Genomic DNA, 14,833 nt, shown 5'->3' on the forward strand with positions numbered 1-14,833 from the left:
ACAAAACCCACGCAACATGCACCGCGCGTGTGGTTTGTTGCTCGGCGCATGGTGTTTGGTGCATAGAGCTTGGTGCATGGTGTTGGTGATTGGTGCTTGTTGGGCATAAACACCACGCACCGTGTAACCAGTTTGCGAGGAAAACATATTATATTATAATTATAATAATTTAATTAATTATTAATCAAAATCAAAATAAAAATAAAAAAGAAAATAAAAATTAATTTACAAAATTCTTTACCGGATCATGACAAAAACCAGAGATTGAATTCTTCTCCGTTTCTCTCTCTCTCTTCTCAATTGAAAGAAACAGATCGTCTTTAACAATTTCTTGTCACTTTCAGAGTTCCCTTTATTTTGACCTTTTTTTTTTTTTTTTTTGTTAATTTTCTGATCATATGATATTCTCCATTATCTGCTCTCAATCAACAAACCTCACGTAAGTATCATAATCATATCATTTCATCTGTTTCCTTTATTTTTATTCAGCTAAACATTTTCCGCTTATCCAGTTTCCTGATAATTCTATGCGATTATTCATCAATTACGTTATCTAGGTAATCCAGATCTTGTTGTACATATTATACAATTGAGCCAGCTCTATTCAATTGCGTTTGATGAAATTGAATTGTGTAATACCTTTAATTTCTAGGGCTTACGTATTATTCGATCTGTTAAATAATGTGTATCTGTAATCTGTTTGTTTGCAGGAGAAATTTGTTTCCAATATTATGTTTAGAATCAGTATTTAGTGTTTTGGATGTTGATGTTGCTATGAAGCTGAATGGTGATTGGTTTAAACAGCATGTGGTTCGTTAATACGATCTCGTAGAGGATAGTAAACAAGTTTGTTGATATTCATAACTAGCATTTAGTGTTTGAAAATTGAAAACGTCGTTGTTATTTAAGTAATGATCAAACAGATACTTAATAGAATTCCATCACGGAAAGGACATAAGTCAACCGATAATCGAGATGGAGAAAAATCTAATTCTTCATCGAATACGTCAACGAGTTCACGAAATAATATTGATGTAGCACATACTCGGCCTAATGCCTCGAATCTTACATCTAGTCAAAGTCAACATGTTTCAAATGCTGCGAATTCAAAGTTGGATGGAAATCAAGCGGTTTCGAATGCATACGAGGCGTTGCCTAGTCTCAAAGATGTTCCTAATGCAGAGAAGCAAAACTTGTTTATTAGAAAATTGAACTTGTGCTGTGTTGTATTTGATTTTACTGATTCAACTAAGAATTTGAAAGAAAAGGAGATTAAAAGACAGACTTTGGTTGAACTTGTTGATTATGTTTCTTCTGTAAATGGGAAGTTTTCAGACACAGTCATGCAAGAAATTGTTAAGATGGTATCGGTAAACATATTCAGAAGACTCACACCACAACCTCGTGATAACAAAATGTTAGAAACTTTTGATGGGGAAGAAGAGGAGCCGTGCATGGATCCTGCGTGGCCTCATTTGCAGTTAGTGTATGAATTTTTTCTAAGATTTGTAGCATCACCTGAAACAGATGCTAAAATGGCTAAAAGGTATATTGATCATGCTTTTATTTTTAAGTGGTTAGATTTGTTTGATTCTGAGGATCCACGAGAACGCGAGTATCTAAAATTTGTACTTCATCGTATGTATGGAAAGTTTATGGTGCACCGTCCATTTATCAGGAAAACAATAAACAACATATTCTTTCAGTTTATTTTTGAAACAGAGAAACACAATGGTATTGCAGAGCTGTTAGAGATACTAGGGAGTATTATTAATGGTTTTGCGTTGCCGTTGAAAGAAGAGCACAAGCTTTTTCTTGTTAGGGCATTGATACCACTTCACAAGCCGAAATGCATACCGATGTATCATCAACAGTTATCTTATTGCATTACTCAGTTTGTTGAAAAAGACTGCAAACTTGCTGATACTGTTATTAGAGGTTTATTGAAGTATTGGCCGATTACAAACAGTTCAAAGGAGGTGATGTTCTTGAGTGAGCTTGAAGAAGTTTTAGAAGCAACTCAGGCTCCAGAGTTTCAAAGGTGTATGGTACCCCTGTTTCGTCAGATCTCTCACTGCTTGAGTAGTTCACACTTTCAGGTAATGAGCCTCGATCGGTGCTTCATTCTTTTACTATTTCTGCTTGCTGTTATCTCTTAGGGCTGTTTGGATGTGCGTTTGAATGTGATTATGTGATTGTGAAGTTGTGACAATTGGTTGTTTGAGTGTTTCAATATGCTCTTAATATTTACAAAGTTAGTAATATAATATGATTAGATGGACTTTCACCGCATATATAGAACCTGAAAATGAAAATGTTAAATACTTGAATACTCTAAAGAAAAACTAGGCTCATGAAATAGATAACCATTGGTGACAGTGTGTCGCTATTTTGGTACATGCATTTCATGTTTACATGAATTGTTACTTTCATCTTTTCCACAGACTTACAGTGAACTGTCACTTTTAAAAGAACTGTAGCTATCTCCATCATATAGATAGCTTCTGGGAACTTTAAGGGACATGTAATCTTAGCCATTGATATAAGTTGAGTTTAACTAGTCATTAGGTTGATATATGGAGCTGGTTAGCTATTTGTATACCATCAAGCAGTTAACTGGGTACAATGAAGAGTCTTCCATAGCATACTTGCTGTTACTTGTGAATAAACAGTACTGTAATTGGTAACAAGTAGAGGAATTTAATTGACGCTTAACGGTTCCAGAGTCCCTTGAACCAAAAGATGGTATGAATAAAATCCAGATCTAGTTTACGTTTGGTACCTGTTGGTTCAGGCCCGTTTCAAAACCAGATTTGATTTTATATTTTTGGAAAGGATATTGTTTTGTGAAAATGTAGACATGTAGTAAACTATACACTTTTTACATCTGTACGTGGAAAACTTTGAAAAGTTCTATTGTATGCATTGAAGTTCAAAAATCGTCTATTGACTATTATATACATTTAACATACTATTATATGTCTAGAACTTACATTTTTTTTACGTATCAAAAAACAGCCAAAATGCATACAATAGACGTTTCTTGGATCTTAGATACATAAAATAGTTATGTTCGTAGTTCACCTTATACAATAGTAAAAGGTAGAAAGTTCAATACATTTTGAAACCACAAGCCAAAAAGATCATTCGTGGTTGGTCACTTGTTTTTCATCAGTTAGTTTTGGCGTCATAAGATCTTGATTAATCCGTACTTTATTGTTACTGCCTTATTGTATCCAGGCTGATATTTTATTTATTTATTTATTTATTTATTTTTTTTTTTTGAAAAGCAAAATTTATTACCAATATTAACAAGTGTCAGGAGGCAGGATCAAGATGAGACCCTAGCCAACCCAATATACACGAAAATCATACTGTCCAATTGGTTTGCAAAGCGCAAAGCCAATAACACAATACAACACGAAATAAAAATACAACACGTAATAGACACGAACTAAAACTAAAAATCATGCCATATTGAGATATATACTCGGATTAGACATCCAAGTTAGCCACTCGAACTTCTTTCCTCTCGATCTCTGTGATATCCACTCGAAGGATTTGAGTTGGATCTCATTCAAAGTTACCGGGACACCCCAACTTTTGCCTCGAAATACCATGTTGTTCCTGTTTTTCCAAATGTAGTACGCACAAACTCACTCGACCGCCTGCCATATCTTCTTACCAAAGCTTGAAGTACTAACCGGGATGTTTCCACGAAAAAGTTCATTGATGCTTAGATTATTAAAATGACCTAAGTTCCACCATTTGAATATTCGGTTCCAAAGTTCCAATGTATCTTTGCAAAAAATTAAAGAATGCTCCACGGTTTCCATGTGGTCATCACAAAGAGGGCATCTAACCGTATGCAAGTCAATGCCCCTTTTGTCGAGCTCGGTCCTAACCGGTAGCCGCTTCAAAATAGAACGCCATATAAAGATCTCCAGCTTTTTCGGAATTAGATTGTTTCTAAGAGTTTCTGTTACTCCGCTGATCGTCGAAGCCGCTTGATCCTCGAGCAATCTGAATAAACTGTTTACGGTAAATCGACCATTTGTAGCCAGCCGCCACTTCCACTGATATTAACATCTGAATATCTTTACTTGGCGTGTATTGTGTTCTCGTATGATGATTTTAGAGTTTTGAAACTGCATGTTGTGCATTTTTTTCTTACAAATCATGATTGCATAGGTTTATAATATATAACCAATTTTTTTAAGTGTAGCTTGTAACTTTCGCGTATAATAACAAAACTTGGTGAAGTTTAACTTCTGCTATCTAAAGTAAGGCTCCATGCCTCCATATATAAACAAGATACCATAATGAAGTATGACGCTTTGTGCCCTATATTTGCTTAAAGTTTCACTATCCTGATCTGCCCCTACCCACTCCACTTGTATAGATATGTTCAATTCGTCTAGATACAAATAAATAATTTACTTTATTACTTAAAAAAATTCGAAAAAGGTAATGCTGCAGATCTTGTGGGATCAATTGTGTACTTCTCGCTGACTGTTTATTGTGTATATAGGTGGCTGAAAGAGCATTGTTTTTATGGAACAATGATCACATTGAGAACTTAATCAAACAGAACCGCAAAGTAATCCTACCAATCATATTACCTGCTTTAGAAAGAAACACGAAAACCCACTGGAATCAAGCAGTCAAAAGTTTGACTTTAAACGTTCGAAAAATATTTTCTGATGCTGACCCTGAACTCTTTCAAGAATGCTTGTTAAAGTTCCAAGAAGAGGAATCTAAGAAGGAAGAAACCAAATCTAAACGTGAAGCCGTATGGCAGCGTCTAGAAGAGGTTGCTGCAAAGAGATCTGATAATGGTGCCACCGACCTACACGTGCTATTTCCTCAAAAGGTATCCATCAGCTAAGAGTAAGCGTCTTGGGTTTGTAAAATGTATGATTTGTATGCCAAGAATGTGTGTATTCATATCTTTATATATGAAAATGTTGTGTCATTAGAGTTTGAATTTGGCCATTTTGTTGTTAAGTGTCAATGGGTGATAAGAAAAAGCTTTCATTTTTTAGGCATTTGTTTCCTTGTAACTTCTTATGCTTCTTCATATAACTTTCAGAGTTATACTATGATTGTAATCTATTTGTTATTTTTAATGTGTATAATATTTTCTTTGTAAACTATGATTTGGTTGACCCACTGTTACTCTTTTCTATTTCCCTTACAACCTTTGTACTTTTCATTATTGGCTTTTGCTCTTGGTAAAATACCACCTTGATACCAAATGTACATATGCCATAGCATAAAACACGGAAGGAGAGTATAGATGTTCATGATCTAACTAGATTAAGCTGCTATCATTTTCGGCTCTCAAGATATGTTGTTATTGAGTTTTGAACTTAAGATTTTTTTTTTTTTTTAAAACATCAAGACTTTAACTACTATACTATCTTCGGATGATAATTGAGTGGCACATAAAAGATGCTATTTTGACCTGGACCCATTTCAATATTTCTAAAATTGTTACAACTACCAAATTGTAACCATGCTCATTGATTCATTCTACCTTATATGATGCCATCAAGAGTTGTAATCACTTGAATTCAATAATTTGCTTGAAAATCAAAGGACCAATCAGAGCGCGACATGTGGCGCGACAATCACATGTGATTGAAAAAAAATTCAAAAAAAAAAAAATTCAAAATTTTTTTCTTTTTTAATTTTTAAAATAATTTTTTTTTTTGATTTTTTTTTTTTTTTTTTAAATTTAGCATTTCAATTCTAATCACATGTGATTGTAAAACCCAATCACATGTGATTGTAAAATCCAATCACATGTGATTCTACATGTCAAATCCAATCACATGTGATTGAAAAAAAAATGCAAATTTTTTTTTTTCAAAAAAATAATTTCAACCGAAAACAGACTTTAATTGAGTGATTTGATCAAGTTTGTTAGCGTTTCGTGACCATATATTCAAAATTTCAGACTTTAATTCGGTGATTTGATCAAGTTTTGATCAAAAACTTGGTGTTTAAAGGTTTTAACACAAATTTACTGAAATTTATCATTTTAACTAAAAAAAAAAAAATCAATCACATGTGATTGGATTTCACATGCAGAATCACATGTGATTGGGTTTTACAATCACATGTGATTGACATTCAGAATCACATGTGATTTACTGCATGTCAAATCCAATCACATGTGATTGAAAAAAAAAATTTGCGAAAAAATTTTTTTCGAAAAAAAAATAAATTTTTTTTTTTTTGAAAAAAAAAGTTTTTAATTTTTTTTCAATCACATGTGATTATCGCGCCACGTGTCGCACTCTGATTAGTTCCTTGGATCTCAACTTAAAAGTTGGTCTCATTTGAATATTTCTCGTACCATCAAATCAAAACATGCATCATTGATGTATTAATGATTTGTTTCATTACGAAACCCTGTTTCCATAAATAGATGACACTCAATTGCATTCTTCATTACACGTATGCAATAAATTAACAAACTAATGTTTGTACCATGGACATGACATCCATTTTGTTTGATTTTTTACCATCTATAAATAGTTAATCATTCTCAAAAGATTCATAAATGGTACTACGTAATAACTAACATAAGTGGAAGCAAGACAGCAACCCCATGTGATTCCCACCAATGTTATCATATGGAATGTTGGTCATAAATTAATAACGATAAAAAAAACACGCCATAAGCTTGCAAAAGATGCTCCATCTTTGGAACCCTATTTTTAACAATATACACCCATGCCTTGACTTCTTCCAATTTCCAAATATATCTCACCTGTTCTTGTAAACTATGAAAAGCAAGTACTCCATATATTATTAGAAAGATAATGTTTTAAGACTATACAATGACCCAACATAATATTTTAAGCTATATATATACATTGTAAATGTAAATACATTACTATATACCACCATATCAGGTGTACTGTGTACATATAGTTTGGTCAATCATCTAACAGCTAATCTAATTATAATAATAACAAGTTCACAAAACTACTCCTTGTTGCCATGGTAGTATACCTGTATATGGGTCCTTAAACGTCTTCACAACCCAATCCCTTAACCCCGTATCGTTGATTTCACAAAATCGACTAGACCAATCATCTGGTTCGACTGCCCGGGTTCCCAAACCCGGTGCCCGATCCTTTGAATTAACATTTTCCTCTTGCTGCCAATCAGCAACATAAGTTGCCACTCTCCTATAAAACTTCTCTTTAAACACCTCCCAAACTTGATACTTGTAGTGATTAATCACCATCAAATTTCTATCCACATTCACATGCTTGAACCCATCTTTCAAATGAAAATGGTGCACCATGTTGATCAATGTCGGGTTTAGTTTATCGGGTTGGACTATACTTTTGTGCCTTTCGGGTAGGCCCAACCGACAAGTGTATCCCATCGTGACTCCTTCCGGTGGGACCCGTTTCAGGCCCGATGGTCCAAAGTTATGACACGATACTCTTAACTCTGCAACTTCAGGACTTTCAGTCAAGTTCCTAATTACACTTCCCAAATGAACCCCGGACGGTAAATTCAAAAACTCGTCCACATCTATAAACCCGACCCATTCACAAAAGTCCCTAGCCCGTAACGCACAGTGTGCAAAGCCCGCCTCCTGTGTCTTGATCCACGGCCACACATGTCGACTGATCATAAAACCTAGACCAACTAACGACTCCATCACTTTCTCAATATCATCGTCGCTATTATTATCATAAACAAACCAACGTTCAACACCAATTCGCGAATGATACATAACCCATTCACGCAAGAACAACGCTTGGTTACGTAGCATAGTGCATACACACATATGATGTTTAACCAAACCACGCGGGCCACGCCCAATCCGAAAATCGGGCCGGGCAATCGAGCCCAAAATCCCCTTGCCCTTAACCTTAACCGAAACTTTAACCGAATTAATGTTACTATTACTGTTACTATTACCTTTACTATTAGTAATCCCTTCTAAAATGTCTAACGGAGTTTTACACCGTACAATCTCTTGTGCAATAGATACAACTTCTGACGTCACCATTAACTGCCCGTTAGTTAAATCTGAACCGTACACACACTCAAACCTAGAAGCATTACTAACCTTTCCGGAACGTAGATTCAATCCTTTTACAAATACAACAGTTGTATTATTATTATCACGGTCAATCACAGCTTCATAAACTAACGATTTCCAGTCATGTTTGGGACCAGGCGGGAGTTTTATTTGACCTTTCAAACTAATGGATAAGATCATGCCACGTGGCGGAAGCTCGCAACGTACGATCTGGTGGTCCAGGTATCCATTGTCGATTGATAACGGTGGTGATGATAGAGATGTGTTTTGTGATGAGAAAACGCACTTGATATCGTTTTTCGTTAGTAACGGAGCTGTTGGAGGGTATTTTAGTAAAATTAGTACTTGGTCTGGGAACGTTACCGTTTCGGAAACGGATAAGTCCCTCGCCGGTGGTGAGTCACTGGATATAACTTCCGTTGGTGACGTCATCCATGATGATATCAAATTCGGTTGGTACCTCTCTGTTATTCAAGTCCAAAAATTCATATTTAAATTTAAATTATGATTATGATAATAATAATAATGATGATAATAATACTGCGTAATAAATCGAGTAATTAATTACAGTAATAAACATATTTATTTATCCTCAGCTATAAACGAAATTAGGATTACGATTTTAACAACTGCATGATAAATAATTCTTAATTCTTAATAATCAGTAAAAAAAAGTAGGATTGACGAATAATAATCGATGCTAAATTCATTTCAAATAATTTTACAATGAACAAGTAATTAGTGTACAAATTTCTACTAAAGCATGTGATCATCTAGTTATTCAAGCTGATTTTAAAATTTATTACTTGATTAACAAGTACTTCATGTTTAATTTTCAACAAAAGTATGTGATTAACAAATAATAATGCTCGATTTTCATAAAAAGTGCGCGATCAACAAGCGATTAATGTTTAATTAAGCTCAGTTTATAAAAATATATGTTAATGATTAGGGGATAAGGAGGTTACCGGTGGTTAAAAACAATCGGAGAGATGAAAAAGTGATGCCGGAGAAGAAAAGGAGAGCTAGGGCACACTGAGATACGAGAAACAAGGAACAACGTTTCCGCCGATCTTTCATCAAGGTATATTCTATAAACGAATTATTATAATTTTTTTTTATTTTTTTTTTATATATATGTAAGATACAGAAGATTAGAGATAGATATATGATACAGAAGATTGAAGCTTTTGACCAAATAAAATTTGGGTAGATTCAATACAAACACTTGAGAATTTTGTAGGAAAAGAAGAAAGTCATATGAAAAATTGTTGATAGTGAAACTACTTTATAGTTTATACCATTGCCCCTACCCCACTAGAGTATTGAGTTGTTAAAGGATACTCCACTATTTTATGAATTTTGTTAGGACGCTAGATTTCTATAGCTATTTTAATAAACTTCACAACAACAAAAAGATATATTTATAATAACATAACTATTAAAAGACCCGCAAATTCGCGGATTTACTTGGAAAAAAAAATCAGTATTAATTTAACAGTTGAACTATTATGATATGATCGTTTAACATAGTCAAAAATTTAACAATAAATACAGACGAATATAATTCAAGTTCTCAAAAATGCATCAAAGAAAAAGGGTTTCTTAACATATTATATACCCTTCTTAACATTAATAATCACATATTTACCCACCTAAACATGATTATATCATATTTGTCCATTCTTAACATTTATATGTTAATATATATATATATATATATATATATATATATATATATATATATATATATATATATATATATATATATATATATATATATATTTTTTTTAAAAGCAAGCATTATATTACCAAGAGAAAACAAACAACGAGTAATATCCACGGATAATAGAACTAGGAGCTAACCTAGCCGGACAAAAACAACCCAACGAGAAAAACTATATACAAAGAAATATAAAGACAAACAAACGAGCCAAATCAACCAATTCCGGATCTAGATGCCGAAGTGACATACGAGCTTGGATTGATGAGCCATTGGGACCAATCAAGGGAAGTCTTTTTGAGGCGCTTTGAAATCCAAAAGAAAGAAGTTGTTTGGATGGAGTTAATGAAGTTTGGAATACACCACTGGACTTTGTTAAACACTACATCGTTTCTAGCCTTCCACAAAGAGTAACAAACTACCCACTTAAGGTGTAGCGACCCGTCAAAATCGCTATTGACGCGACACGTTAATCATTGATTCCACAGTGAGGTTTTGACCTCTATATGATACGTTTTGATAAAATATTGCATTCATTAAAATAAGTGACTTTCTAAACATAGAAAGTTATAAGCATGTGGGCGAGTGCTTAGGTATAAGCAAATCCCCAAAATACATAAGTTTTTATCATACAGGTTGACATCACAGTCCAATTATTTATTACACAACGCAGTTTTATTTCGAATGCAATAAACTTTATACAAAGCATGAGAGACTCCATGCAGGCAACAAGCACATCATGTAACGATCCTGGATTTTTCAACGTTTATTTATTAATAATTATTATTATTAAAACGTACGATTAAACGAATGTATGTTATTACATTTACATGTTGCCATGACTAAACGTACTTGACTTTAATTGCCCGAAACGTCTTTGTGACACCCGAGACTTACACGAATAATATTATCAAATATTATTTACATTCATGATTAGTTTTATTAATCATTTTAATTAACTAAAGTTACTAGTTAATTACTTGGGCTTTAATTGGATTTATTTGTTAATAACTTGGAACTTGAGCTTTATATTTGTACATGGACTTAAAGAGCCCACCCTACACCATACATGGACTTAACTAGCCCATTCTACTTCATGTAAGTATCATTTTAGATGTAACTAGTTAGTTTATACAATTGAAATCTTGTTAGTTCTTAATCCCCATGCAAACCCATCTTATATCCAACTTTTATGAACTTTTACATGCATAACCTAGTGTGTTTTCCTCTTCCTCTTTCCCTTACTCCAAACCGTCGGTTTGGGAGTGCATATGGGGAGAGTTTGGTTTTCATTTTCATTACATACTCACTCATATTTTTTCTCATTCAAACACACACACAAACTTGCAATTACTTTCCTCTCAACTTTTCTCTCAAGTGTGAGTTACTTTCAAGTTCTTTCTCTCATCTTTTCTTGCTAGAACCGTAGGCCAAACACCCCTTTATATCATCATCATCATTTGTTGTTGCTACTTGTTCTTGTTTAATGTTTGATTACTTGTAGTTACTAGTTGTTGTTACTTACTTACTAGCTTTCAAGAAGCAAACTTATTAGTTTGATTCTTCATCTAACTTGTTCTTACAAGGCATACAAGAACATAAAGTTTCTAGCTTATGTTCTTCATTTATTGTTTCAAAAGTTGTAAGTTCATGGTTGTAAAACTCATACTTGTAATTCATGTTAGTAAACTTTAAAGTTTACTTTCTTAAAGATCAAACTTTGGTTTGAATCTTTAAAGTATGAACAACCATGAACAAATTACTTGTTTACTTAGTTTACTTCTTCATTTTGTACACTTTAATTTCATGTTTGTTGTTGTTGTTGGTCAAGTACTACAAGTTAGTCTTGATCTCATACTTTCTTGAAACTTAAAGTTAACTTTAAAGATTCAAGAACATGGAAGTGTAGCTCTTTATTTATAACTTTACATACTTGTGTTGAATTTAACTTAATAACCTTAGATCTAGACTTTTGGGTCTTGGATCTTCAAGATCTAACTAAGAACTATGTTCTACATCTTAAGATCTTGATTAGTTAGTTTACTTTCAAGTTTGTAACTTGTTTTTACTTTTAAAGTTCATGTAAGTGTTAGATTTAAGGCCTTGATGTAACTTTGGTTCATCAACTTCATACAACTCTTAAGTGAGTTGATCTACATGTCTTAGACTCACACTTGTGTCATAATTGTCAAAACTTAGTTAGTATTACTGATGTCAAAGCAGGGGGTATAAAATAATATTAAATTTTAGCAGAAAATACTATTAAATACGATACAATTTTACACAAGATATTTATTTATTTATAGAATGGATATACTTAAACCTTGCTACAACACTTATAGGCAGTGTACCTAATCGTACAGTAGTGTAGTTTTTAGTAAGTCCGGTTCGTTCCACAGGGAAATCTTTAAACAAAGCTCAACGCTATATTAGTTTACTTTTATAAAAATACAAATATATATATAAGTAATATTATTATTATAAAGGGGGGTTTTTACCGTTTAATGACCGGTTTGTCGATTTTAAAACTTTAGTCGCAGTTAAAACCTAATGTAAAATATAAAATAAATACAAGACTTTAAATTAAAACGTAAAGTAAATAACGATAATGAAATTGCGAATAATAAAAATGCGATAAAATTAAATTGCGATAATTAAAAAGTACGATAATTAAAAGTGCGATAAAATGAAATAACAATAAATAAAAGTGCGATAATTAGAAGTGCAATTAAATATAAAATAAAGGAAATAAAATATGATATAAAAGAATTATGCTTATTTAAACTTCCGTAATCATGATGTTTGACGTGTTGATTTTAGTTTTATGCCCATGGGTTAATTGTCCTTTGTCCTGGATTATTCAATATGTCCGTCTGGTTTTTGTCCATAACAGTCCATCAGTCATAAATATAAATTGCAAGTGTCCTTGTCAAATTATTATTATACCCGAAGATAAATATTCCAACTAATTGGGGATTCGAATTGTAACAAGGTTTTAATACTTTGTTTAATGAATACACCAGGTTATCGACTGCGTGTAAACCAAGGTTTTACTACTTTGTTAACAATTACACCAATTACCCTTGAATGTAATTTCACCCCTGTTTTAATTATTCTAGTGGCTATTAATCCATTCCCGTGTCCGGTTAAATGAACGATTATTCGTACATATAAATACCCCGCCCATCGTGTCCGATCGAGTGTATATGGTAATTTATAGGGACGCCCAATTGTAAATCTTTATATTAACATTAACAAACTTTCATTTAGTTAAACAAATATAAAGCCCATTAATAGCCCATAGTCTAGTTTCCACAAGTGTCGTTCTTTTGTCCAAACCCCAATTATGGTACAAAGCCCAATTACCCAATTTTAGTAATTAGCCCAACATCATGATTACTTCGTTTTAAATAAGCATAATAATAACTTAGCTACGAGACATTAATATAAAAAGGTTGAACATAACTTACAATGATTAAAAATAGCGTAGCGTTACACGGACAGAATTTCGACTTACACCCTTACAACATTCGCTAACATACCCTTATTATTAGAATTATAATTAAAATTAAAATATAAATTATAAATATAAATTACTCGTATATATTGAGAGAGATATGAAAAAATTGTGTAAAAATTCGATCAGAATTCGGTTGGCTTTATAGCCAGAAGTGAAATTTGGGGCTCCGCGACTCGCGGCAAAATGGCCTTAAAACTCCGCGAGTCGCGGAGAGGTATTTTCATTTCACACCCTTGGAGTTTCTGGCTGCCGACGGTTTTAATAATATATATATATTATATATATAATTAATATAATTAATTATATATTATATTATATTTATATACATAGTTAACTTGTAATTTTTAGTCCGTTGCGTCGAGCGTTAAGAGTTGACTCTGGTCCCGGTTCCGGATTTTCGAACGTCCTCGCGTACAATTTAATATCTTGTACTTTGCGTTTTGAATCTTGTACTCTTGTGATTTCGAGACGTTTCTTATCAATAATTGGAACCTTTTTGATTGTCTTTTGTACTTTTGAGCTTTTTGGTCGTTTGCGTCTTCAACTCGTCGAATCTGTCTTTTGTCTTCACCTTTTATTATTTAAACGAATATCTCTTGTAAATAGAACAATTGCAACTAAAAGCTTGTCTTTCTTGAGGAATAATGCTATGAAATATATGTTCGTTTTTAGCATTATCAAATATTCCCACACTTGAGCGTTGCTTGTCCTCAAGCAATATCGTCTTGAAATACTAGAATCACTTCTTTATTCTTCACACTTTGTACATCAGTGATTTCTATACGGTGATATAAACAATGGTAGTAACGATATGGTTTACAGTCCCACATGACTATAAAAATTTAGATCCATTAAGGAAATTGGATCTTTATGAAAACATTTGATCTTTTGAAAATTAAATCTAGTTTTTACCCTAGATAAGTTTTCCGGAATAACCCTTTACCGGTGTTTGCAAAATATTTTTGTGGGTTTGGTGGGTTTCAGATTTGAAAATTTTAGCTCAAAACTTGCGGTTTTGTGTCACCCACTTGCTAACCTTGTATTTGGAAAGCAACACGTCCAGTTTACTTGTCCCGTATATTACCTTTCGGCAAACTACCGTCCGGTTTTAAAGGAAAGCGTTGAACAAGCAACTGTTTAAGGCAATGTCCCGTGACATGCTTTTGATTATGGTCTATAACGTGTCGGACACAATTACTATCCTTGGTAGGAGCAATAGTAAAGCTCACCCTTATAATTTGTCGGTCTGGCACAAGGTCCTGTCTTTTGACCATGTTATGCAACCACCGTTCTTACGGTTGACACCCGATTTAGTTCAGGTGACCTAATGAATTCCAGGTGAATTCCTAGGATTTTACGTTCAATGGTAATGAACGCATTGAAAATAGGGTTTTCAGAAAACAAATCGGTTTGTAATTTTGATCAAAATATTTTCTCGTTTAAGCTTGAGTTTAGATATCATTGAATTCCATGAGTTTGTAATTCTCAATCTTTAAGGTCAATCTCTAGGATT

General features: G+C 33.1%; 2 protein-coding genes and 1 long non-coding RNA gene across 4 annotated transcripts in view; 2 read left to right on the forward strand and 1 right to left on the reverse strand.

The window, feature by feature from the left end:
- Nucleotides 1-365: 365 nt before the first annotated feature.
- LOC139862208 (serine/threonine protein phosphatase 2A 57 kDa regulatory subunit B' theta isoform-like) lies at nucleotides 366-5,124 on the forward strand. Of its 2 annotated transcripts, none has more exons than XM_071850774.1 (3): nucleotides 366-439; nucleotides 711-2,099; nucleotides 4,532-5,124. In XM_071850774.1, the coding sequence occupies exons 2-3, from the start codon at nucleotides 912-914 to the stop codon at nucleotides 4,886-4,888; spliced, it is 1,545 nt and encodes a 514-aa protein (XP_071706875.1). In that variant the 5' UTR covers nucleotides 366-439; nucleotides 711-911; the 3' UTR covers nucleotides 4,889-5,124. The 2 variants fall into 2 exon arrangements, with proteins under 2 accessions (XP_071706875.1, XP_071706874.1); XM_071850773.1 differs by lacking the exon at nucleotides 366-439 and adding an exon at nucleotides 449-557.
- Nucleotides 5,125-6,817: 1,693 nt separating this feature from the next.
- On the reverse strand, nucleotides 6,818-9,311 carry LOC139862207 (glycosyltransferase family 92 protein RCOM_0530710-like). Its single transcript, XM_071850772.1, has 2 exons — nucleotides 9,046-9,311; nucleotides 6,818-8,541 (listed from the first exon to the last, which is right to left on the reverse strand). The coding sequence occupies exons 1-2, from the start codon at nucleotides 9,155-9,157 to the stop codon at nucleotides 6,992-6,994; spliced, it is 1,662 nt and encodes a 553-aa protein (XP_071706873.1). The 5' UTR covers nucleotides 9,158-9,311; the 3' UTR covers nucleotides 6,818-6,991.
- Nucleotides 8,296-14,833, forward strand: part of LOC139862209 (uncharacterized) — a 105,919-nt gene continuing 99,381 nt past the window's right edge. Inside the window, exons 1-2 of the long non-coding RNA XR_011764088.1 lie at nucleotides 8,296-8,529; nucleotides 9,030-9,161. This is a non-coding gene — a long non-coding RNA (uncharacterized lncRNA). The remainder of the gene's footprint in view (nucleotides 8,530-9,029; nucleotides 9,162-14,833) is intronic.

Source organism: Rutidosis leptorrhynchoides, chromosome 8 (genome assembly GCF_046630445.1).
Source record: "Rutidosis leptorrhynchoides isolate AG116_Rl617_1_P2 chromosome 8, CSIRO_AGI_Rlap_v1, whole genome shotgun sequence".
Classification (NCBI taxonomy): Eukaryota; Viridiplantae; Streptophyta; class Magnoliopsida; order Asterales; family Asteraceae; genus Rutidosis; species Rutidosis leptorrhynchoides.

What these genes read in the sequence shown, in the direction of transcription:
- LOC139862208 (XM_071850774.1), top strand. Translation starts at nt 912, where the DNA reads ATGATCAAACAGATACTTAATAGAATTCCATCACGGAAAGGACATAAG. An exon ending in TGAGTAGTTCACACTTTCAG is followed by an intron (nt 2,100 to 4,531) that starts GTAATGAGCCTC and finishes TTGTGTATATAG; the next exon opens with GTGGCTGAAAGAGCATTGTT.
- LOC139862207 (XM_071850772.1), bottom strand. Translation starts at nt 9,157, where the DNA reads ATGAAAGATCGGCGGAAACGTTGTTCCTTGTTTCTCGTATCTCAGTGT. An exon ending in CCGATTGTTTTTAACCACCG is followed by an intron (nt 8,542 to 9,045) that starts GTAACCTCCTTA and finishes CTTGAATAACAG; the next exon opens with AGAGGTACCAACCGAATTTG.